General features: G+C 43.0%; 2 protein-coding genes across 10 annotated transcripts in view; one reads left to right on the top strand and one right to left on the bottom strand.

Moving 5' to 3' along the window:
• HNRNPAB (heterogeneous nuclear ribonucleoprotein A/B) overlaps positions 1 to 25,175 on the bottom strand; it is a 29,960-nt gene extending 4,785 nt beyond the window's left edge. For 3 of the 9 annotated variants that reach the window (XM_080398512.1, XM_080398511.1, XM_080398509.1), the window contains exons 1-8: positions 24,895 to 25,032; positions 24,486 to 24,774; positions 21,284 to 21,452; positions 21,040 to 21,198; positions 20,488 to 20,619; positions 18,592 to 18,700; positions 18,346 to 18,498; positions 18,183 to 18,267 (exon numbers count right to left, since the gene is read on the bottom strand). In XM_080398512.1, coding sequence (XP_080254638.1) covers positions 18,197 to 18,267; positions 18,346 to 18,498; positions 18,592 to 18,700; positions 20,488 to 20,619; positions 21,040 to 21,198; positions 21,284 to 21,452; positions 24,486 to 24,736 — 1,044 coding nt within the window. In that variant the 5' untranslated portion in view covers positions 24,737 to 24,774; positions 24,895 to 25,032 and the 3' untranslated portion in view covers positions 18,183 to 18,196. The other 6 variants (XM_080398517.1, XM_080398516.1, XM_080398514.1 and 3 more) reach the window with 4 other exon arrangements.
• On the top strand, positions 5 to 16,749 carry PHYKPL (5-phosphohydroxy-L-lysine phospho-lyase). Its single transcript, XM_080398499.1, has 13 exons — positions 5 to 7,132; positions 8,712 to 8,830; positions 9,679 to 9,838; positions 10,460 to 10,534; positions 11,043 to 11,130; positions 11,225 to 11,341; positions 11,568 to 11,650; positions 11,936 to 12,161; positions 12,419 to 12,573; positions 13,072 to 13,161; positions 13,386 to 13,516; positions 13,943 to 13,999; positions 15,367 to 16,749. Exons 1-12 carry the CDS (start codon positions 7,074 to 7,076, stop codon positions 13,969 to 13,971), a joined length of 1,332 nt encoding a protein of 443 aa, XP_080254625.1. The 5' UTR covers positions 5 to 7,073; the 3' UTR covers positions 13,972 to 13,999; positions 15,367 to 16,749.
• Positions 25,176 to 25,178: the final 3 nt, after the last annotated feature.

The following is a 25,178-nucleotide window of genomic DNA, read 5'->3' on the forward strand; positions in this document are numbered from 1 at the left end:
GCAAAACATTGATACAGAATACCAGAACAGTGCTTTACCTATTGCTCTAATCGCTCCGCGTGGCAGCCGTCCCCCTCCCAACAAAGAGCCTCTGCTGCCACACAACCCAAGACATTTTTCCGTAACGAAGGGAGAGAGAGCTCGTTTTGAATCAACTAAACCTCTTAACCAGGGTGGCTCTTCCCCATCCCCGAGGCACAGCCTGGCCGCTCGCGGCGTTTCCGTGCCAGGCAAGGAGGAAGGCTATAGATGGGCTAGAACGGATCGGCAGCCTGCGTGCAGCTGGACTTCTGCTGCTCTCATTCCCGTTAGAAATCCCGGTGGGAACGGATCCTGCTGTATACAGCACCTATTGCCACTTCAGCCACAAGGAACTAACCAGGAGATCTCGGAGGATCTGCTGGCGCTACGGCTACTCTACCAACCCCTTCCAGCACCAGCAGCCGAGACCTGTGGGAAGCGGAGCTCCCGGTGTGGATCCCTGGGGAAGGCTGCGGCTGTGATGGGCACTCCAAGTCCTTCCCGGTCCCCAGCTGAGATGGGTGTGTTTGGCCTCTAGATCCTGAACTCGGTGTTCCTCATCGATCGCATCGTGCAGAGTGACAGACTGCATTAGAGGAACTGTTGATTTCTGTATCGATCGCGCGGCGCCTAAGAGGAAATCTGTTCAGACTTCCATGTGCTTTCCACACACACAGATATAGACGAGTAGGTTGTTAAATGACAAATTGTTTCAAAGCAGTCGTGATCTTATTGGGAAGAGTTAAAAAAAGATGTGCTTTGCTCAGCAAATTCATGCCAGATCAGTTGATTATTTTTTCCTTCCATATGAAAATGTTTATGTGGGTCTTTTGGAATACTTTTGAGTTTGCGAACAGCTCATGAAGATAAATTTTACTTTTAGGTAGTACTGGCAGTCTTGCTCAAACTCAGTAATTATCTCAGCCTCTCACAAAGCATACAGCATTTTTTCCCCAGGAAACTTCTCTCTTCCTCCCCCCGCCCTGGTTGGAAGGAATGTGGGATTGTTTTACAGGAATTCAGAAATGCAGCTGAACGGTTCCCCTAGATGTCAGGAGCAATAAAGATGACTGACAGGGAGGCTGATAATGCTTATGAAGTGTAAGTCAGTCTAAGACTGAGCAACTGATTTTTCTCGATCACTGAAGTATTTAGTATGTTAACTTCGTGGAAGCATCAATCGATGTTTTGGGTAACAGAGGTTATTAATATTGGCGGAATCTGAAACCCAGCCAAATTTGTATTTTATCTGTTTTCTAGTTTACAAAACAGAATTCCTTAGTCTAATGTAACGGACCGTGAAAGCAGGGTGGTTTCCATTATATATAACCTATATATATAGACATTAATATAACCATGTCTACCTGCTGCCCAGGAGCAGAGGACAGCAGCTCTGAGGCTTGCTCCCTTTTAAACTGTAGCCAGTGACTGCAACTCCCAGTTACTACCACCATCCTCCCCATAATGTAATGCAGCCTAATGAAATTTGGAAGCCAGGTTCCCAAACAAGAGTCCCCTAAGGGCACAACAATTCACTTGAAACCCTTAAAGCAGTTTTTCAGCCACAAAGCTCTGCAGGCAGGGCTACCCTCACGTGCCAGGTGGCCAATGCTGGAGCTGCTGGTCTCTGTGGTGGCGGCAGCTGTGCCAGTCCTGGCCCTGGGCGCTCCAGGCGCGGTGATGCGCTCCCCAAGCTTACTGTTGGGCGCAGCTCCCTAAAGCTTCAGGGGGGAATGGGTTTTGGGGGAAAGGGAAGGTGGCCAAATAACCCCCATGTCTGTAACTCCAGTGCTCGCAAGTGCGCTGGCAGCTTAGGAGGCCCGTTGCCGGAGTGCGAACCCGATGATTTGGCCTGTGCTGACGGGAGGAGGTGAGATTAATTAAGAGTTTTGCAGCTGAATTGTGGGTTTGGCTATTGAGTTCAGGAATATTTCTCTGTGTTGTGAAACAGGTGGCAGAGAAAACCCAGTCTGACTCCAAACTGAAACTGTTTCCTAGCCTCAATGTGCTAGGATTTTAAAAAAAAAAAAAAAAAAAAAAAAAAAAACAAACAAACATATCAAGACATTGCTACTTGCTTTGTTTTAATGTGGGGAGCTGCCTTTCTTGTATACACTGCTTCTAACACTTGCTGTATATATAATGGTGATGAATTTATTTCCATATGGATTTTCTCCTGTGTATTTAAAAATAAGAATGTTTCTTCTAACAATAAGAGACCTTCTGATGTTTTGTTTTTAGGAAACCAATAGCTGAAATATTTAGGTGAGCTTACGTCTCCTGTAATTTCATAAATCCAGCATTTGAAAGCCTTAAGCAAACCAGCAAAACTTGTGTGAGGTTTCAGCAGTTCAAGACATCCTATGCAATGATGAAAAGTAATCCATGGAGAATGACAGAGGTCATTTCCCGTGGTTTTATGATTGTCAGTGACCCACTACCCAGGAAGAGCATCTGTGATGACCCAGTTTCATGCCAGAAAGCTCGTGTTCTAGGTTGGCTGCTGCCTTCTCTTCCCGCCCCCCCCCCACGCATGCTCCGTGTCCTGTTTCAGCTGCTGGAACTGGACACAACTGGGCTGGCTGTAGGAGCGCTGAACTAGATTACACCAGCAAAGGTGTTGGTCTGCAGCCAGCCCGCAGCTCAGAACGAAATGTATGAACCTTTAGACGTAGCACATGGTTTTGCAATCAGCCAAGTACAGTGGGCTCTTGGGCCAGAATGAAAGACCTCCCCCACTTGTAATGAAAATATTAAGATGCCAGAAATTTCCAGCTTTATCATAATGGAAAATAACCATCCTTGGTCAATGTATCTGTGCCTTGTTAGCCTGTAAATTTAGTACGCGTGATACAGGAGTATTGGAGCGCAGGTTCCTGGCCACTGACTACTGATTTAGGGCTGCCATCTAGAGGAGACATTTGTTTAATCGAGAGAAACATTTTACACCAGGACAAATTTTATCAAACGTTATGCCCCGACACTGTCCCTTAATGGATGGCACACACGGGGATGGGCACCCCTTTTGTGTAACTACATGGGCTGAACAGGTATTTGTAAAGCAAGCGTGCACAGATAGAAACCTCAATCTCTTTTTTCAAGTCTGGTATTTCTTTCTTGGGAAAGGAAATACCATTAGATTCTCAATTCTGGGGGTTTTGGGTCCCATTGTTGCTCAGACAATTTAAAGCATTATACAAGTAAAATCTATCTGCGGCAGGTTACTTGTCAAGTTTTCATTTTTAGATTTTAAAGCACGGAAGCTTTGAATTACTTTCTTTATGGAAATGGATTCATATTTAAGATATGCAAAAATATTACTAATAAGAAATGATAAAAATGTTCAAGATTCATGTCCCCAAACCACTTATCCTGGACCACCACTGCAGTCAGATGAGGGAGTTTGGTTCCAACTCACACCAGCATAGCTAGGTGCCCAAAGGGGGAGTGAAACCTCGGTACTCTTTTATTTCGTGTGAAGCTCCTAAGTTTTACCTGCTCACTATATGATGACGTGCTTAGTGGCGCAGCCAGCCTTCCAGTTTTTAACCAGTAAGACTTTCCAAGTGAGAGGTGAAGTGTTTGGATAGATTTCAAAAGGCCTAAGACACTTCAGCTTGCCGAGGCGATCACTGTGGCCTATGCTGACCCTGGCAACCTTACAAGACGGAATTTACGTAAAAATATTTCTTGGACCTTTTTGCAATAATGTCGTTAAAAAAGGGAGGCAGGGGGTGGGGGAGAAAAGAAATCATCCGGTCACTCGAGTTAGTCCAGTCTCACTGTCATTTACTGGAGTCACCTGCCTTTTAATTGTGTCCCTGGCACTGCAGGGAACCCGACTGTAATTAGTACAGTTTGAAATACTTCACGGCTCCGCTGCGGGGAATCTACTGCAGACTGAAGCAAACCAGTGAGTACAAAAATCTAGTTCTTAAACTGTCTGGTCCTTGATTATCGCTTACATTTCTAAGTTAAAAATTATTTCTGGTATTTTTATGTCCCCTTGTGAACTCTTTTCCATATGCTTGCATACTGTTAGATGGCACAACAAAAGGGATGTCTTAACTGTTGCATGATCGACAGCTAAAGTAGTGCTGAAAGCCTGTCACTTAAAACCTGTCACTTAGAAATGAGTGCAAGAAGGACTTAATAGATTGTGTGACTCTCTACTACTGTAGAGAGCCTGAGGGAAAACCATAAGAAAGCTGGGAAACAGGAGTTTTCAATGCATAAGAAGTGGCATTATTGACAACAGAGTAATAAATATATTATTAACATTTGTGGTTTTCCTGCATTTTCGGACTACAATCAATCCCTGTTCGCTAAGTACTGGTAGAAGTTGCCTCTCAGTTGCCCGCTTTCTGGAACAGGCAGCTCCCTTGTGAGTCTGTCTGTGTGGTTTCTTATATAATGTAGATACTAACAAACAGGAACGTAAAACAAAGGTGTCCCAAGTATCTGTCAATGACGCTAAGACCGCTTGCTGCTTTTTTATGTGCTGTTAAACACTGTGGCGTATGCTTCACTTTAGAAGGTCCATTTTATGTGAATTTACGTGAGTGCATATCGAACTTGCATTTCTGCAGTTACATAAAAAAAACTTAGGACCTGGTTTTCCAAAGCTAAAAGCACCCACGTTACCCAATGAATTTCCAAATTCAGCAGAAGAGGTAGTAAACTGCCATCAGCTAGAATGAGAGTTGGAGTCCTGTTGTGTTTGCCGTTTACTTTTATAGATGGAATACAGTTTTATAGACAATTTCATAATGTAGCAACTTTTGGGGCTACTATTTGGGGTTCTTTTTTCTGGCATCTTAAAGAATGATATAAAATACTCAATATGATGAAGGTTCAGCACAAAATACCAGTCAAAACCAAAACCTGCTCTGTTGCATTAAATTACTTTGAACATAGGTATGTTTTAAAACTGGTATGTATGCTAGCATTTCTGAAACAACTTAATTTGAGAAGCTACACCTGCTGGTATTTAAAATCCAAATGAAAATATCACTTGTATACAGTTTAGAAAAATACATGCAATGTGTGCTTTTTCTGTCCATATTTGTTTTGAAATTTAATATGCTGATAGGGCTTAATCCTCTACCATGTTATGCAAGTGTCCCTTATTTATGCGAGTGGTTGCACCACTCCAGTAAGGCTGTTCAGAGGAGAAAGGGCTATTTGCATGTATGTGCAGTTTGGACACCTTACAAAAATTAGTTTTGTTTTGAGTGCATTTACATGGTATTTTATACAAAGCTGACTAAAACTCTATAAAATGTATCACCTTTGAAAAGAAATATATATGGCTATTAAAAATACAGAAAATGTACTTAACATCTCTATATTTGCAAACTCTTTGTGATTTTTAATTATGTATGTGCCACAAAAAGTACTCTATTTACTCGTTTCTTTGGGGAACAACTACTTTAAAAATGAAGGCATTAATAACAGTATTTCTTAACCATTGTTTTAACATGTTAAAATGGTATTAATTAGTACTGCATCATGTATTTCTAGTTTTAAGCTGTAATGGACAGTACATTAGCTTGAGACCTCCGAAAATAGTTTTTTCTTGTGCTTTCTGTAACAAAAGCAAAGACTAGATTTTTAAAAATGGTCTCTCTGTACAGATTGCTTTTACAACTGTGTGAATATGTATAATGAACTCTGCATTTTTAACCAAGAATAAACTTTCCAAATTGTAAATGTTCAGGTTGTTATTATAAATATCCGCTAAATAGCTTAATCAGACAAGAGTTCAAATAAAGATTAACAGCCATTCATAACTTTTTCTCTACTGTCTTTTGTGACTTAAAACCTGACTTATGCAACAACCAAGTCTGACCTCCTAAGTTCATAGTAATTGCCTAGCAGTTTGGTTTTAGATTCTCCATATTATGCAAAATTTAAATTGCTGTTGTGTTTATCAAATAACTGCAACTAGAGATGATTATTGGTGGCTATAGCTAGTCAGCAACAAAGTCTGCCAAGTGTGTAGTTTTAAAAGGGTCTGCTCTATTTTCTAGAGTCGTCTTAACAGATGCTGTCAGTTTAAAACAAATGAATGTGAACACTGGTTCTTATACTTGGAAGGAAAAAAAATCTGGCATCTTTTAGAATGAAACTTGGTAAGTTTATGAACTCAGTTACGGGATCCAACACTGGCAGTGGCAGTGGGCTCAACCCATCCCAGAACACCCTTTCTTTGTTTTTCTTTGACTAATTCCAATCCAACAGGACCGGAGGAATGGCCATTGTAATAACGATGATAGCATTTCCTCTTTTCATCCTAACTACTGCCTATCCTAGAGTTGGCTCTTAAGTAGTCAGCCAGGTCTACCTATCTGTCACCGACCAAAGACAAGGAGCACAATGACATAAATAAATGCTCTGGGTTTACTTTTGCTTAAACAGTGAAATATGCATTGAACAACTGATACAGTTAGGACACCCAGGCTACCCCCTCAACTGTAAAAGAAACTTCCTCGATGCGTAAGTATTTCAAAAGAGAGAGAGTTAGGATATAGCTATAATAATAATCCTAAGGAGCTCTCACAAGCATGTTATTACCTGTGAGGCACCTGCTAACAAAGTGGGATGGGGGGTAACACGGGGTAGTTCCCCTGGGAGCTGCCAGCAGCCTCCCAGGAGCCCAGCGGTTGCAGCATCCCCCCCCTGTGCTATGGGACCTTGGAGGTGAAGTCACAGCTCCCGACGCTGTAAGTGTCCCCACAGCCGGAGGGCTTGCTTACTGGGAGCAGCTGGGAGGTCGGGGGCTGGGCTCTATGCTAAGGGAGGCGCGCAGCCACAGCGCTGCTGGAGCTGAGACGCGCTGCCGGTGTCCCCGCGCTGCCGGTGTCCCCGCAGTCACGGCACAGCGCCCTCCCCCCGGCGGCTCCCAGCACCGGTAGCGCGGCCACCCGCCACAGGGCGGCGCTGGGGCTGCCGGGCGGCGCAGCGGCAGGGCGCGGCCCGCAGGGGGCGCCGCGGTGCCGGGGGCGGGCCCGGCCCCCCCCAGGCGGCCCCTGCGCGGCGGCGGAGCGGCCATGAGGCCGGCGCGGCGGCCCCGCCAGGAGACCCTGGCCCTGCGCCGGCAGCTCATCGGGTAAGCGCGGCGGGACGGGACGGGACGGGACGGGCGCCGCCGGCCGACGTGGCTGCCAGGTGCAGACCGCCGGCCCCACCGGGGGGTGGCCCGGCCCGGGCGGGGTCCCGCCGCCGGCCCTGCCTTACGCGGCCCGCGGCACGTCGGCAGTGGGCAGCAGGCAGCGGCACGGCGGGGGGCGCGGGGCTGGGCCGCGCTCAGCCATCGGCGTTTCTTAGGGAGCGGGGTGCGGAACACGGCCCTACCCCGCACGGCCGTTCAACTCTGAACCGCCGGAACGGGCTCCACCGGCAGGGCCGGGCTGTCGGAGCGCTCCTGTGTCGCCAAACGTGCGACGGAACCGGCCACGGGCTGCCTGGTTAAGTACGGGACTCGGTTCCAAACTGCCCTTTTACTCGGGTTGCTCCCGCTGAGCTGAAACACTCTTGGCTCTGCAGACAGCTAACAGCAGCAGAACTGTATATATATAGATATATATAAGAATATATACCTTATATACACACACACATGTATATATAGAAGTGTGTGTATATATATATACATACTTTTTTATATATAAATATACACTCAACAACAAGGCTACTCTCTCGTCTTTGTACATTTTATGAATCCAGCAGCCGGGCCACAAGTAAATGCTTGAATTGGACTTTTGCCACTGACACAACCCAAGAGCCTGGCTCTGTGCCTCCCCTCCCTGTAAGCGCCTGCCCAGCAGGAGCAAACTCGCAGAGGCTGACAGAACACCTGCCTGTCCTACCCTTCCGCTGCCAGCTCACTCAGAAATTACAGGATTCCTGTAGGGGAGGGACAGCAAAGCAGTTTCTCATTTTATCATTGTCTTTTGTTGTTTACTTGACAATGATTTTGTATTTATAGTCAAATTATTTTATTTTTGTATAAGCAATCTTTTACTAAATGAAGCATGAAAGCTTGGCATTAGCCTTGGTCAAATCTCCACAACTCCTACTTAGGCAGACGCGTTTCAATTATGTTCAGCAATTTACATTAAAAGTGAACCAAAACAAACTCTGTTAACTAGACCCAGCCTTATAAAATCACTCAGGGTTTCAGCTAAGATTAATAAAACTTTATACAGACATAAGAATCACCCACAACATACTATCTGGGACATCAGGACCTGAGCACGTTATTGTTGCTCAATATATAAGAACACAATAAAAATGATCACAAGGTACAAGATGCCAAAGAGGGTTCAAGAACGTGAAGGGCAGAGAGCACAGACAGTAAGGAACCACACTTAAGATTAGATGAAACTACAGAGGGAAGTCCTGTCTGTGTGCTGTGGCTAGGTTCCCAGTGAAGGATTTTCAGTTCTGGAGTATGTTTTTCCCCCCCCCGCAAATCTAACAAAATTTGACCTACTGCAGAAGGGCTGTTCTCTTCCCCATCCCAAGCTTTGTTTTAGGGGCCAGGACAAGGATGACACCACGTGCCGCCAAACTGGGGAAATGTCCTTCTCTTGATTAATCAATCTGTACTGAAAATATTACCAGCAGAAAAAACTACACGACTTTAAGAATTTACTAAGACTTATTTTCCTTTCTGATGTTTGCCATAGCTCTTCTTGCAAGCTGTTTTTTTCTAATGATCCAGTGAAGATCGTAAAGGCGAAAGGCCAGTACATGTACGATGAGAATGGAAGACAGTACCTTGACTGCATAAACAATGTCGCTCATGGTAAGTTAAAAGTCATGTTGTTCGACACTACGTTCTTCTAAGCAGAACAAGGCACAATCAGTACATTTTACCACTGTTGTGTTGCGGGAGGGGTTGTTTAGTTGGACAAGTGAAGAAACCTTTCTCGAGCCTGCAGTTTGGGAAATTACAGTTCACATTTGAATTTCTGTACATGTGAACTTGCCTTCCAGGCTTGCTCCTTGATCTGTCTTCCTAGAAACACACCCCTCTAAAATTTACAGATTTTTTTTTCCCCTTCCCCTGAAAGCTCAAGTAAAGCATCTTAACTGTGAAACTAACAAATGACTTGACACATGTGTTGTGTTTGTAAGTTACTGCTAAGCCTACAGTTGCAGGACTATTGTTCAGTGTGGTGCCTTAGCTGGGTATTATGAAGTAGCTGCTGATCTGAAATCTCTCTAGTGGGTCAGTGCTGTGACTAACACCCTAGACAGCCCTATTAATTCTTTGATGGTAAAGCTTACCAGCTCATTCCCAAACCCCTAAATAATATAAATGTCTAAATCCAAACATCACATTAGACACTACTTGGTTTAGCATATCACTTTCCAGTATTAACTATGAACTTTAAAGTACAGTAGGTAGGCAACTTCAAGGTTTGGTTTTGTGGTTTTTTGGGGTGTAGGGAAGGCAGAACCCAATGTTTTTAGAGAAAGTGTACTTAGTTGTGTTCTGCTGACAATGTCATTAATGCTCCACTGATGAATACAATCATCAGTGATAATATCTAAAAATATTCAAGAAATGTTAAGTGGGAAGTTAGTATACGAATTAACATCATGGGTATATGGAAGAACTCTCAAACTACTCTCCATGCTCTCTTGCAGTTGGACATTGTCACCCTGATATAGTAAAAGCAGCCCATGAACAAAATCAATTGTTAAATACAAATTCTCGTTATCTTCATGACAACTTGGTCGATTATGCAGAGAGACTTTCAAAAACACTACCTGAGAAGTTATGCATCTTTTACTTTTTGAATTCTGGGTAAGTCAGGGGGTATATTAGAATTGATACTGTGTGTTCAGTAGGTGTATCTATCAACAGCCAATTGCATGATCTGGTGTGGACGACTAGATATTAACAAAAAACATGGTGTAGGGGGTTTGTTTTTGAAGGAACTGTGTCTTTTTTAGAACTTCACTGACTACAAAGTTCACATTTAGCAAGCTCTCTACAAGGACACTAATCTAGTGTCTCATTTAAGAAGGGGTTTTATTCTATTTATAAGGCCTTGGACTACAAAACATTAATGTAAATATTTACTGTGTTAAGTTTCTGGCCTGACTTGTCTTCTAAACTATGAATTAGTGCTGTTATCAAAATTAAATATAACAACGTGCATTTGGGGAGGGGGCGCATACTGCCAAGCAAACTGCAGCTAAAAAAAGAAAAAACTGTTTCCAAAGCAGTTTCCGTACTCAAGTTTAAAATGGATTCCATTCTGGTGAACGGTCCTACCTAATGAGTCCTGATTACTAAGGGATCTGTAAGTAACATGCATCAAGCTGTCTGTTCTTTGCAGACGCAAACAGCATTGCAAGGGAGGGTAGAATTTCAAAACTCAGACATCCACAATGAAACGCTTACTGAATTTTTCAATTGTAGATCTGAAGCTAATGATCTTGCCCTAAGACTGGCACGACAGTACACAAAACACGAGGATGTTATAGTTTTAGACCAGTAAGTATATCAGCAATTTTATCTACTGTGGGGTACAAGGCTAGGTTTTGGTCCCTGGTCAGAGCATTTTTTAAAACCTGTTGTAGTAGAAAGACTGTAACCAGGAAACTGAGGGAGGTCATTTTTCCCATTTCTGTATTTGTGAGACCAGCCCAGAGAACTGTGTCCCGCTGGGCTCTCAGTACGTAACAGACACTGCCATACTATAAGGAGGCCAGCAGTGGCCAAAATGCAAGGTGGTCAAAATGAGAACAGGATGCCCAAAGACAGAAAACTCCATTGCTGGAGGATGCTCGGAAGCAGGGCAGACACGTCCCCTCCAGTTGTTCTGAGATCTTGTAATACGGCTCATGACTTACACTGCTGAGTTCTAGACACTGGTCCAGGCAAACCAGTGACAAGTACTGTCCCTCTGCATCCCTTATATTCAGATACGAAAAAAAAATCCAAATAGTACTAAGCTTATTGATAGAAATTGCAGAGCTTTTCTCACTGATTGTTTTTTAAGTGCTTACCATGGACATCTGACATCCTTGATTGACATAAGCCCATATAAATTCAGAAATCTAGAAGGACAAAAGGAATGGGTCCACGTGGTATGTACTTCAGCATATAACTATCAACTACTTGTCAATTTAATGAAGTCTTATTTATGATATACTGAATACAGAATACTGTTCCTTTGCACAGGCTCCTATTCCAGACACATACAGAGGACTTTATAGAGAAGACCACGAAGATTCAGTAACAGCCTATGCTAACGAAGTGAAAAATATTATCCAGCAAGCACATGAGAGAGGCAGAAAGGTAAAAAGTGACTTCCTTGACCATTTTTCTTGCCTTAGAAATGACCATGGCTGATTATCAATGCCATTCAGGATTACTGAGCTAAGTAGTATGGACTTGTCAAAAAGAAAACATGGCATAATAATACAAGAACCATCCACTAACAAAGAGCTTCTTGTCAATTGTTAACACAATTTCCACAGCTTTCTGTACCGCATTCAAACATTACATGCTACCTTTATTTCAGATTGCTGCATTTTTTGTTGAATCTCTGCCAAGTGTGGGTGGTCAAATCATTCCACCAGCAGGCTATTTTCAGAAGGTTGCAGAGTAAGTGGTCATTCATTTTTAACTTTTTAAATTTAACATACTTGCCAATTATACATGATAGAGAATTTCTCTGCCTGCTGTGGCATGTAGCGGCCTATGCCTTCAAGTTAGAATGTAAAGTTTGTACGGCAAAGACCTGCATTTTAAACACATCTCTAGAATACAGGCCTGTGCAAGTTTGTCTCCTGGAAGTTTGCGAAGTAATGCTTTCTGCATGTTTTTAAGCAGTAAGTATTTCTGTTCTGTTTCCTCTTAAAAAGATAGTAACGATCTTTTATGTTACAGGCACGTGCACAAGGCAGGAGGTGTATTTATTGCTGATGAAATTCAAGTTGGCTTTGGCAGGGTTGGCAAGCACTTTTGGGCATTCCAGCTTCAGGGAGACGATTTTATACCTGATATTGTTACTATGGGGAAACCAATAGGAAATGGGCACCCTATTGCCTGTGTAGCAACAACAAAAGAAATTGCAGAAGCATTTGGAGCCACAGGAGTAGAGTATTTTAATACAGTAAGTACAAAGTTGCCCAACTCTCCTCTACAGGAGTCAAAGTCTTAAATTAGATAATCATGCAGTGTTTCTATTGATCTTTATCGCTCAGTTACTGTTTATGTATTATTTGTAGTTTCCCAATATGTAACTTTCTATTTACTGGCTCCATCTGAAAGATGGCAGTATGCTCATTCTATCACTGAGGCTACACTGAGTGACATCATTGCATCTTTCTTCCCCTTCCATGGCTACGCATGTTCCTTCCCTGAGCTCAGTTTGGAGGAAATCCTGTTTCATGTGCAATTGGATTAGCTGTGTTAGATGTGATTCAGAAGGAACACCTTCAAGCACATGCCACAGAAGTAGGCAACTTCTTGATGAATCTACTCAAGGAACAGAAAACCAAGCATCCCATCATTGGTGATGTCAGGTATCAGTGCCTTATGTATATTTTTAGCTGCTTTTTTTTTTTGTTCCAGTCAGTCAAACTACTCAATCCAACCAATGTGGTTTTAAGAAATTAATTAAATCTGTGGTTTTAGCAAAAATCAACAGGCTGCTGTACTTTAGATGAAAACAACTTGAGCTTACCACTGATATACTTGGGCCACTCCAGGCCAGTACTGCTTTACTGATTTATTAGTTGCTAAAGGAATTCACTTTCCTGTCTGAACTCTTACTTCAAGTGCACAAAAAACAGAATTAGTGAGCTGGATGGAAAATATGCTTAACATCATGTCCTGCACCGCCCTTCTGAGCAGCAAAAAGTCTCTACTATATTACAAGACAGCAATACCTCTTCTATCACTAGCCATACATCAGGTAGTTCTCATGTGGTAAAGGTGTGATGTCACAAAAAACTTCCTCAGATTTTTTTAGTTCACCTGCAGTCCCTCTGACACTTGACTACTTTTTATTTCTTTTAAAGGGGTTCTGGCTTATTCATTGGAGTGGACTTAATCAAGGATGAAGCAGAAAGGACCCCAGCCACAGCAGAAGCAGAGTATCTAGTAACAAGGTACTAGAGACAATCATGTAGGTCAGTCCTCTATGTAGGAGGCAAGTGCACAATTACAGAGTAACCTTGCCACTCGATAGTTGTTGAAATATAGCCAGACTGGCAGAAAAAGAAACCAGTTAGTGCAGAAGGGCATTGTCGGGACAGCCTGCATGCTGATGTTTGTAAGTTTTTCTGAGCTACATGCAAAGGTAAACATAATTCTTTGTTATTGCTCTTTCCAGGCTTAAGGAAGAATATATTCTACTGAGTACAGATGGGCCAGGAAGAAATGTGCTTAAATTCAAGCCCCCAATGTGCTTCAATATGGAGGATGCAAAATTTGTTGTGGACACACTTGACAAGCTACTAACAGGTAGTAGAGATCAAAACTGCCTTATAGAGGGTTGCTCTTAAGACCGCTTAAAGTCAATGCTGAGCCTGCTTTTCAGAAGTGCTAAACCAGAGCCAAGACAGACACTGAGCACATAGGAAAATCAGTCTTAGTCAATGCAAGTTTAAAACAGAATAATTTAAAAGTGAAGGCTTACATTTTCTAACAAAATTATTTACTCCAGATGCATACGCCTTTTAAAGTAGCTTTCCTCTGGCAGAGGTTGAAGTGTCTACCTATCTGAACAAGGGCAACTTGTAAAAGCTGTCCAAATTTCATTCTTGAAAGACATATCCACATGCATTTGCCATTTAGCTTTTTATACTTCTGCACTCAGTATTAATGAAGTTTGAGACAAGTTTTTGCACTGTCGTAAGTGTGCGAAATTGTTGCTTGTTCTCTCTCCAGATATGGAAAAGGAATGTCTGAACCAATAGAAAACATCTACTTATTCTACCTGAGCAGGTATTTATCTATATTCACCCTTTAATACTTAAAAGCCAAGGTTCCTAAACGTAATTTCACAAGCATTGTCACTAGCAATAGAGCAGGACCAAGCTTCTTCAGAGATACTTTAAGTTAGTTTGCAGGAATTTATGGCAATCTAGAAGGCATGGACCAGACTGTATACATCTGGCATTCACAGCTACCTTCCATCAGAGTCTGACACTTCCAGTAACACTGTATGTGTTCATTCATTTGTAAGCTAAGTTCAACATATCCCAGAAATGCCTACCACTAAGAGCATGCTATGGATGCTTGTCTGGGAAGCTTTAAGAATGACTGGCAGGCAAAATGACACACACATCAAGACAAACATAGCTTTTATGCTAGCTGCTCAGTGCCTTAAGTCTCTAGACAGAAGCAGGTCTAGCTGCATAACTACTTCTCAGCAAGTCTCTCCTTAACTGACCCCAAGGGCAGGAGCACTGCACACTCTGCATGCCACTTACACCGACAGCTTTATGAAGAGCTATAGACAGTACCTTTACTGCTATAGCTCCTGTTTTAGTTAACATCTGACTTTGAAATAGTACTGCCTTCTGTTCTGAGCATTTCAGGTTCATGGCTGTTGACCCATGCTTAAGCATCACCTTACCCCTATACTCAGGGGACTACAGGCATCACTAAGACTGAGTCCTAGTCCTGTTAAGTCTTCCAAGCCTTGAAAATCTTACTGTCTGCTGAGGTCCCTCTATAGGTTGCTTACAGACAATGTCAAGCTGCAACTCATTTTGCCACACTCGTGATGAGCACAGTGTATGCTTACAGTTAACGCCTCAATAGCAACACCCTATGGTACACTTAGTATTTCTTCAACCTATTCTGACCAAGACAACCGAGTGTTTTTTAACCAAATTCCCAGTAAAACTCTAGGTACCCAGATGGAAACATACCTAATTAATCACTGGTGGACTCAACCACCATACTAGATCCACAGTGCTATAGCCCTGAGCTAAGGAGAAACATGCTTTTTAGTTCAGTGTAATATTAGTATAGCAGGCACAAGAAAAATGTGTTAATATTTTATTTAGCAAGTTAATGGAAAGACATACAGCTGTTTGTACTACTTATTCTTGAGAACAAAAGGATTACTCAACAGTGCCAGTTTAACTTAGAGGCCTAATGACTTAATGTACTTTTCTGCAATCTAAACTAAGCAAGAAAAATGCCTTTATTTTCTACAGGAAACCAAGAATGCAAAAAGCCTCTTACTAAGTACAGTACTAGTAGGACACTTACATATAATGTAAGCGAAAATGAGGCAATGAAATAGATTCCTTTTAATGATGCTTTTACAAAAAAAACATAACATTATTTTCTTTCCATAGGTTTCAAACAATGTTCAAGATCTACTACTAAGAAACATTATTCAACTATAATAACGCACATTTAATCTTCATCCTAGCGTGTCACAGACCAGAAAAATTACTTTTGATTTTGTTATTTTCAGTTATCTTGTTATTAGTAAAAGCTTTAGGAGAAATAAATTTAAGAGCTTGTTCCAACTCTGGCAGAAGTGTGGAATTGGCTTTTACTTAAAACAGCATATCTAAAACTGATTATAACAGAATATATTTCTAGCAGCTACTATAAACTACATTTTCTAAATTCATGCTCTTTCAGGTTATGACTTTTTCAAATTAAGATGAGCCCATGGGTTATCTTATATTTTTAAATCTGCTGCTACCTATGCAAATGCCATTCTAGGTGCCAGTATACCCAGTCCTTCCCAGGCTCCTCTGACCAGTTTCAGTAGCCAGTTTTGTAACAAGGTCCCCAGTAGCACTGTATTCAACAGTCTCAGTGACCAGACCAGATTAAGTCAGAAACTTCAGTCCCAGTAGCATCAAGTGCATGAGGAACAGACAGCCAAGGGGCATGGATCCCAAAATAGTCACGGTTCTTACAAAATATTCTGTCCTCAAGAAATATCCAAGCAGGATTAGTAAATTAAGAGTACATTACAGCCATAAGCAACAACCTTGTGTATAAGCCCTCACTTTTACCAGGTAATTACATGTTCTTTGTATCACAAACTTCTCATGCAAAGAAGAAAGGGAAAACCAGCTCTGCATTTAAGTACCAGTATCCTCAATTTCTGCTTAAGGCCACACTGCCTGTCAAGGAAGCACTACCCGAGCACCTACTTCCAAAAAACACCAATGTAACAGCCAGCTAACAAACTACTGCTAATAAACTAGCTAGTGGTACTGCAGCAGTATGGTTCCAATACTATGCAAATTGCCTGTTGGAGGGCAAACTGCTAAAAAATTCTGCTATCCCTTATTTCATTAAAAAAACAGTATGCGACAGAGTAAAGCATTCCAATTTTAAGGTATGAGACAGTAATGCTTTTAAATACTGTACTCATTTGTTTGTGGTCTGTAATTTCTCTTATTTGCAAGTAAGATGGGCATTAGATTACATATTCCAGCTGTAAAGCTGTCATGTCCACTATCAGATTTAAAATCCAATTCATCTTTTCTTATACTGAAGATTTCCACTGAACTCCAGAAGTCTTACAGACTTTAACTTCACAGCAAGTTTCTGTTTTCAAGGACAGCCAGCAGGGAGCAGCATATTATAGTCCCTGCAAAAATAGCTGCATCCCATGTTAAAAAAAAACTGAAAAGGTCTCTAGTAACAACTGTTTATGTCTTGCCTTAAGTTACTTAGTTTAATTCACTTCTGGTTCCCCTTTGTTCAAACAATTTATTACAAGAAAAAAAAATTGTCAGATTTTAATTTTAAGAGGAAAGTAAAAATCAAATTGATTACAGCAAAGCTTAGAAGTTTACTTTGTGCAACAGCTCTTGCTACTTATGTATCTTAGATCAGGGCTGTTCTGCAGCAAGACAGGCAAATTAAGTTGCATGATAGTTACAGCCTTGAAACAGTGAACCAGTCAAAAAAAGGAGAGCATAATTCTAGCTGGTCACTCATCTCTAGAGAAAGAGATGATGTTTTGTTTTTCTAACCACAACTTCAGTGGAAGTTTTTAGCCTATTTTGAGACACAAAAAGGCTGCAAAAATTCAGACTTTGCATTGTTAATTTAACGTCTGTCTAACCTGTCTTTCAAGGCAGGTATACGTACTATTCAGAACTTGTAGAAAAGTCTCAGACTCAAGCCAGTGAAACATTAAGGAAGTGCAGCTAGCTTCTGGCACACCTCTTAGCTCGCTCCTGCAGTGCTGTCTAGACTCCCAAGCCCTACCTGAAACTTAGACCTCCAGCTCTGCCTAGCAGAGCCCTACAATACAGACACTAACACAGTTATGCTGAGCCTCTGTGCTTGTCTACAACATGACCCACCAGCACAGCCTCCACAACATCTGGGGCTTTCCACCTGAGTTCTCTTCCATAACCTCAAGGCAAAAGCGACTGCAGTTTTTAGGTGCCACTTAACTGCAAGTCAGCACAACTACCAATACAGCCTTCTAGTTGTAAGATTAAAAACATTTAAGCACAACTCTTCACCTATCAAGGTACTGCCATGAACTAAGTTCTGGGAACAGTATACTGGCGTTCTACTAATACATAAGCTGAAGAATGGCACAAGACACTAGATTACGCCTTTTTTATTTCAAAAGCTAGGATAGCTTCAATATCCATGTCATGGTGAATCAGAACACATGTAAAATACCTTACAATACATTAGATTCCAAAAAGGTACCAAAAAGTACAGTAAAATTAACACTTCCATTACAGGAAATGTATGACACAAAAACAATACAAAATAAAAAGGTGGAAAGTGACACTGGTTCCCTAAGATGCATCTCATTCTGTACAACTGGAGTAATGCAGAGTCCATAGTTAACTCCAAGAGGCAGTCCCTAGATGCAGAGCTGCAGCTTTAAGCAGACCCTCAAAATCAGTTTCAGTTTAACCTATTAATAAAATCATTAATTAATATCTTCAGCAAGGCTGAAATTTACACACCACACTGTCTAGACAACTAGTTATCTGTAAGTATTAAACATGTAAAACATTTCCAGGGAGCTCTTCCAAGTAAGATGCACATTTAACAGGCCATAGAAATTTATTGTAAAGTTAAATTTGGTACAGAACTGAAGTATCCATCTACAGCATTGTATACAAAACCTATGCAGTCATTTTCCAAAAGAGACCATGCCACTGCATACCTGAATAAGTTTGATCAATATGGCTTGTAGTTATTCTGATGACCACCACGTCTTGGTGTCTTCCCATAATTTGCACTGCCTTGACCTATGAACAAGAAAACAAATGCATTAAACTGCTAATTAGTTACGCTTGCTTATACCCAATACAGTTCTCTTTACTTACTGTAATCATAGCCTGGTCCATATCCATAATACCCATATCCTGAATAATCATAGCCTCCATAGCCACCATAACCTTGCTGATAGCCGTATCCTTGATTCCCATAACCCTGGTTCCAGTAATTGCCATAACCTTGATTCCAATTTTGACTTTGAGCTATAGAAGGGAAAACCATCCACAAAATCCCATTTTAGTACACACAACTTATTTAGAATGTGTCCATACTTAAGTAGTGCGTGTAGTACTTACCGCCGCCTCTTCCACCTCTGCCTCTTCCTCCATAGCTACCTCTTCCTCCACCACTACTGAACTGTTGCTGCTGGTATACTTCTTTTGGCTGTGCTACCTTAATCTCGCACTGCAAATGAAAAATAAGGAAGAGTATGTATACTGTCTTGTAGCAGCAGCGCCCACCCTAACCACGTAGGAAAGCCAGAGGTTACTCTGGAGGCAAAGGACGTATACATGCTGTGCTCCCTGTCCCATGAGCAGGACTACGCATACCCAGAAGCATCTGATTTACTGTGCGACCTGGGCAAAGGCTAGTCAGTGTTGGTCATCCAAAGCAGGCCACTGCTTTCAGAGTATTTTATACCACTTACTCCCTACCATCAACTTCCCCATGGAAGAGAAAGGTTAGTCATTACTGGCCATACAAAGCAGGCCACTGCTTTCACAGTGTTTCAATACTGCCTATTCTCTACTATGAGCTCCTCCATGAAAGAGGTGCTGAGGCCAGCTCAGCACAGCCACCGCTCCTGTAGGAACCAGGAGGCTGCCCTTTCTCCTGGCACTACCTCCAGCACAAGGCTGTTGCTACTGGACCGCTTCACCCAAGCTGTGCCAAGTGCACAAGGCTGAGAAACACACCAGAACAAGATTTCCTGGCAACCGTCATACATCCTACACAGACCATCTGTGTTGGACCGTACAGTACACCTACCAACACCTGAGTTCATCGCTTATCAAATACTAAGAACAGCTAAAAATCAACCGGAATGGTCATTTCAAAGACAGGCTCCCAAGCTGCAGTTCAAGTTCAAGTCAGCCAGCTGCCTAGTCCCTGAATCTGCGCACAGTCCGAGACAAAAGCTACTGCTGCTGTGAAATGAAAAACTCCCTGTGACAGCACCACCTGAGCAAGCCTGGCTTGGAATCCCTCGCCACAGGAGCTTTAAGGTAAGCTGCTCTCTTTATTATCACTGTGATACAAAACCAAGCCATAGTTATGAGATACAGATTTCTCAGCTCCCTTGGCACATGAGCATTCATCTCTCCTGAAAGCAAACTTTATTGCCAACTACAGTGTCTTGACAACTACCAGTGCACTAGGTTTGCAAAAGTTTCTGTGCTGTGTCAAGACCAGTCTTAAACTAAGTGCAATCTAAGTCACTGTGTCAGACAGTACAACCAGATCTAAAAGGGCTTTGAAGTTAGCGTATGGTCAGCACTGGCCATAGAGCCAGGCAAGCGGGATAGCTCCAGCCAGCACACATCATTTGCCTTCATTCCTCTTATTAGCTTGACACATGAGCCTCTATTACCTGTTCCCACAGATGAACAGTCAGCTGTTCGGAGCATCTTACATCACTTTTACAGTGCTTCACATAACCAGCTGACCAGGTACCCATTGCCATAAGCATAATTTACTCTCTAGATCCTTGTATTGGGTTTACATGACATGGTTTTGATAGCAGGGGGGCTTCTGAGAGAACACACCAGAATCTGCCCGTGTCAGACAGCCAGTTTCAGCCAGCTGCCTACAAAGTCTGTGTCTGTAAGCTTTGCAATTAAGCAAGTACTCTATACTGAAAATAGGTATGTATTTGTTGAAATGGCTTGTATTGTTAGACTGATACATAAATAAGCCAGTTTTTCTGCATGTATTTAATGAATGCAATTAGATACTTTACATAAAAAAGCCCCCAGGACATAGCAAGTATTAAAGCCACAAGTACTGGCAAAGAACCTTGGTAGCCTCTGTGACTGAAGTTACAGCAAAACACCCCTGTGGTAAACTGCAAGCTCTCTGTATTGTAATTTTGGTACCTTGGTTTTGGAGACATCTGATCTCCTGTTCAGATTATAGATGTAGTAGTATTATGCTTAATAACTTGGATGAAAAAATACAAGTCAAAGTTTTACCTTGCTTCCACTGACGTTATGGAATTTCTTCTCCAAAACCTTCTTCACTGGATCCTCTTCCTTGAAAGTGATGAACACAAACCCCCTCCTTTTGTTGGTCTTTGGATCCATTGGAAGTTCAATTGCTTCAATCTGAAGACATGAAATAACTGTTTTCAGACTTGGACTTTAGCAGGACAATTAAGTGCATGGCATTTAGGATGGTAAAACTAAGTTTCCCACCTATGCCTATTATGCAACACTGAAGTTGCAATATTCTTTTTATACTAACATTGGCTTTCAGACATGAGGTTTCCATTTTACAACTCTTAAAACAATTTTAACATCAGATAAAATTGCTTGAGTTAAAAGACAAGGATGTCTAACTAGCAAGGAAGCATCTAGTGCAGTATACGCCTCGTCCTTGCTCTCAGGATAGGAAACCTTTGCATCAGTTATGGAAGACTTGATACATACAAATTTGATTTTATTTGCAACTTGCAAATAATTAATAAACTAAACAGCAACTGGAGACTGTATGTTTCAGTGTTACTAGAAGATAGGATTACACACCTCTCCAAACTCTCCGAAGTATTCCCTGATTTTCTCTTCTGTGGCTTCTGGGTTTAGTCCACCAACAAATATTTTCTTCACTGGATCCTTTTTCATTGCCATGGCCTTCTTGGGGTCAATTAGTCTTCCATCTAGCCTGTGTTCTTTCTGTTCCAGAACCTGAAAGATAGTTTGATATGATTAACTCTAGCTGAAAAGTTTTCCCTAAACGTTAAGAATCTGAAATATGAAGCTTAAAATTCACCTTTTCAACACTCCCAGGTTCTTTGAAGAGAATAAATCCAAAGCCTCTGGATCTTCCTGTGTTAGGGTCCATCTTTATCGTACAGTCAGTTACCTCACCAAATTTGGTGAAGTAATCTTTCAAGTCTTTTTTGCTTGTATCCCAACTGAGGCCACCAACGAACATCTTCCTGAAATTACAAAGAGACAGGAGCTATTTAGGTCCAGGAAGTACTACAGAAAAGTACATGCAGCAAGATGTTCACAGTGGTACACACCTCAGCAGCATTGTCAGAAACAGGACCAACTGTTGAAAGTTTTTGAAACACTTCTGTGTCTTGTCAAAAGCTAGTGATAGCAGCAAGAGTAAAACTTAAAATATTCCTTGCCAGGAACTTAAGCTCTTTCAACAGTATTCTGCTATTTGCAAAGCAGTATTGATTATCAAGTACTGCCAGCTCAGTTTTTGGAAAGAACCTAGCATCACTCCTACTGCTTTGAAAATATTCAAGATAGAGTAAGGCATCAAAAGCAAAATACTCGAGCTCTTTTTACTGTCTGGACAAATGGCTGTAAAAATTGTAGTCCTAAAAACAATCTGCAAAATTTAAACCAGGTACCTATGACCTCCAAGAACGGTCACATACAACAGATGGGACTTTGGACCTCCCTTAACTACTATGTTGTGCACTTCTTCCTGCTTAGTTACTGAATCTAGTTCTACCTTCATCAGTACCACAGCAGTATCTTCACTATTAGTCTTTACGTTCATGAAAAGCCCATGCTGTACTTCTCTGCCCACTTTGACACACAAAATATCCTCTGAAACATCTCAAAGAACTAAATACTAGTGAAGCGCAATACAGAAGTGAAATTAACAAAACTTAGGTCAGTCAATAAGGCACTTTTCAAATGCTTCACTTCAAATGAAAACATTAATAACATGGCTGTGTTTTCCATTTTCAGAGTTTCCAAGGTAACAAACTAAGCTTTTAAAAGCATTCAAGCCTTTTTATCTAACTATAGACTAAAGCAGTTTAAGTTGTCATTACTCTGTTTAGAGGCAACCTAGATTTGGCACTAGAAGGTAGCAGCACTCCAGAAACTAGACTACACTGAAATAAAAGTGGCTTTTGATGCTTATGTGTAACTTTGATTTGCTAGAACTAGCATCCACTTATGTTCAAAAGGCAATGTAAAGAAAAAAAACAATGCACTATGTATTTTTTTGCTTTTTCCCCTTAAACTGGATGAAACCATATCCTTTGTAGGCTAAGCCCTTATTTTTTCAGAAGATCAAGCTGTGCACTCTTAACTGACAAATGCAGCATGATACATAGGGTCCAAGCAAAGTCTGTGTGCTTCTTGCAGCCACTACAATAGAGCCTTACAGAAAAGGCCTTATAAAGTTTACTAAGCCTTTCAATACTTGAAGTATTTCTTCTCATCACAACAGCTTACTGACCAAGCACAACTGCTGTAATCTGTACAGACTAACAGTGGCTTTCCATAGCATCGCCTGTCACCATTGACTACATTTACAGAATGATCAAGAGAAATTTAATGGTTGGGGGATGACAGGAATTTGTCTGGAGGCAGCTTTATGCTATCAGATTGGGGCTGTGGTACACAGATATTGCCACATGCTAAATTCACCTCTCACCACAGCAGTAGACATTACACTTTGTAGATTACAGTCCTTTGTTTTGTAATTGGAATGACTGATACCTACATATATTTAAAACAACATAGTATAGACCCTTTGAAATTAAGGCCAAATTCCCAGTATTTGGCATTGCCTTCAGAGGCCACACAAACTGGACAATTGCACTCTTCACATGCAGCCTTTTTGTCCTCCCGAGTATACTACTTCAACTAAATCAAAGCATGTTTCAGCTGTTAACAGAACACTCTAATGTCAGCACCCCAAACTCTGCCTTGGACAGCTCTTCTTTTAGCACAGTGCTAGATTTTCCACATAGGTCAATCTCTTTAATTAACTGCTTTTCCTAGAAGTTTCATTTCACACGGATTTGGGGTTCAAACTTGTCACCTCCTATGTGAGAAAGGGAAAAAGTATCACCCACTTTTCAGAGCAGAATACTATAAAAGTAAAAAGAAAATTCTTAAACAGCTAAAAGGCCTGGTTCTCAATCCTTCTAAAGTCTGCAAAAGATATGTCCTGCCCGAGCTTTTCGGAAAACTTGTGAAGTCTTACTCCTTCTCTTACAGCCAAAGTCTATAACGCTACCATGGCTTAAGCTCTGTTCAACCTGAGGGACCTGACCTCCTGGTTCAGAGCCCTGGGATAACAAAGGGAGTTCCAATTAAATACACGGCGTAGCTTGAATAACAAAGACCCGCTTAAGAAACAGGCAGGTAATTTCCAAGTTGAACACGTATATTCATAAACAGACCAAGTACTATAGGAAAGAAAATGCCTCTCTTGTATTCAAGGATGTTGCTACCAAAACACAGAACTACAGTGCCTCCTCCAGAAATCACTTGTAAGAGACGAGCCGTTTTCTGACAATGCTGCACAGTAGCACACCGAAATCGCTCTTACTGCTTTAAACACACCGCACACCATCTCAAACACGCTGCTTTCCCCTTTACTGCCTCCAAAAATACTCGACTTAGCCCGAACAGCTTCCAAAGCCAGGATTATTTTTTTTCTATATGCGTTACAGGAAACGTGTTTGCATTTACACCAACGCCGGTGGCGATCGGCTTGCCGATCCCCCGGAAAGTTTGAACCAGCCCTCCCCCCGACAGAAAGCAACTCCTTCCATCCGCTCCTTTGGTTAAAAAGGGAAAGGATGAAGAAAACGCGGGATGCGAAGCGAGCCGAGATAAATCCCCTTCCATTTTACAGCGTGAGACGGCAACAAACGCGCACCCCGCCCCTCCCCCAGCCACCACATGGCGCCAACAAAAGGCAGCTCCAGAACAAAGGAAGCGCTGGTGCTGCAGGCCTCCGGCTCACCGCCCGCCCGATCCCTCCGCAGCGGGGCCGCCCGCCGCCCTCCCCCGCCGGGCGGAGCGGAGCCCTGGGCGCGGAGCGCGCCAGCCGCCCGCCTCGCTTCCGCTCCCGCCGAAGGGCCGCGCCGGGGCCTAGCGGCCGCGCTCCGCCGCCGCACATGGCGTCCGGGGGCTGGGGGGGGGGGGGGGGGGGGGCGCGGCCTACTCCCGCCTCAGCGCGCCGAGGGAGGCGCAGCGCTTACCCCGCGTCCTCCTCGTTCTTGCTGGCGTTGATCTGGTCGCCTTCGGCTCCGTTCTGGCTGGCGGCCGTCCCCGCTGTTCCCGCCGCCGGTCCAGCTCCCGCCGCCGCCGCCGTTCCCGCCGTCGCCGCCACAGCCGCGCCTGCCGCCGCCGGAGCTCCGCCGGTTTCGGCCTGCGGCTCTCCGGCGCTCTCGGCCGCTTCGTGGCCGTTCTGGGTGGCGCCGGCCGCCAACTGCTGCTCCGCTTCGGACATGCTGCCCCGTCCGCAGAGGCGAGAGGGACGACAGGCGCCTGCAAGAGACAAGCGCGGCCCGCGGGTCAGCGAGGCGGCTCCCCCCGCCGGGCCGGTCTGATCCGGTCCTGTCCCGCCCCTCCCCCCTTTTCCGCCGTCGCCATCCCGCTCATACTCACTTTAAAACCCGCTCCAAATAAAATCCGGGCCGGCCGGAATCGGATTAAAATCCCCCACGCACTGGAGCTGACACCCCTCCCCGCGGCGCTCGCCTGCTCCGCACCGGCCCTGCCGCCACCTTCTCCTCCCCCTGAGACACGTACTCTCCGGCCCGGAGCCTTAACGCGTGGCCGCCTTTATACCGCCGGAGCCTCAGCCACACAGCAATAAGGGTCTTCCTCGTTGGCCATCACCGCCTGTCAGTCACGCCGTTCGGCGCTTCCTGTTGGCTCTGCCGTGGAGG

The sequence above is a fragment of the Falco punctatus genome (genome assembly GCF_963210335.1).
Source record: "Falco punctatus genome assembly, chromosome: 8".
NCBI classification, from domain to species: domain Eukaryota; kingdom Metazoa; phylum Chordata; class Aves; order Falconiformes; family Falconidae; genus Falco; species Falco punctatus.

Excerpts from the sequence above, each read along its gene's own strand:
- PHYKPL (XM_080398499.1), top strand. The coding sequence starts at position 7,074 with ATGAGGCCGGCGCGGCGGCCCCGCCAGGAGACCCTGGCCCTGCGCCGG. Across the intron at positions 8,831-9,678 it reads CATAAACAATGTCGCTCATG|TTGGACATTGTCACCCTGAT; the intron begins GTAAGTTAAAAG and ends GCTCTCTTGCAG. Across the intron at positions 11,342-11,567 it reads CACATGAGAGAGGCAGAAAG|ATTGCTGCATTTTTTGTTGA; the intron begins GTAAAAAGTGAC and ends CCTTTATTTCAG.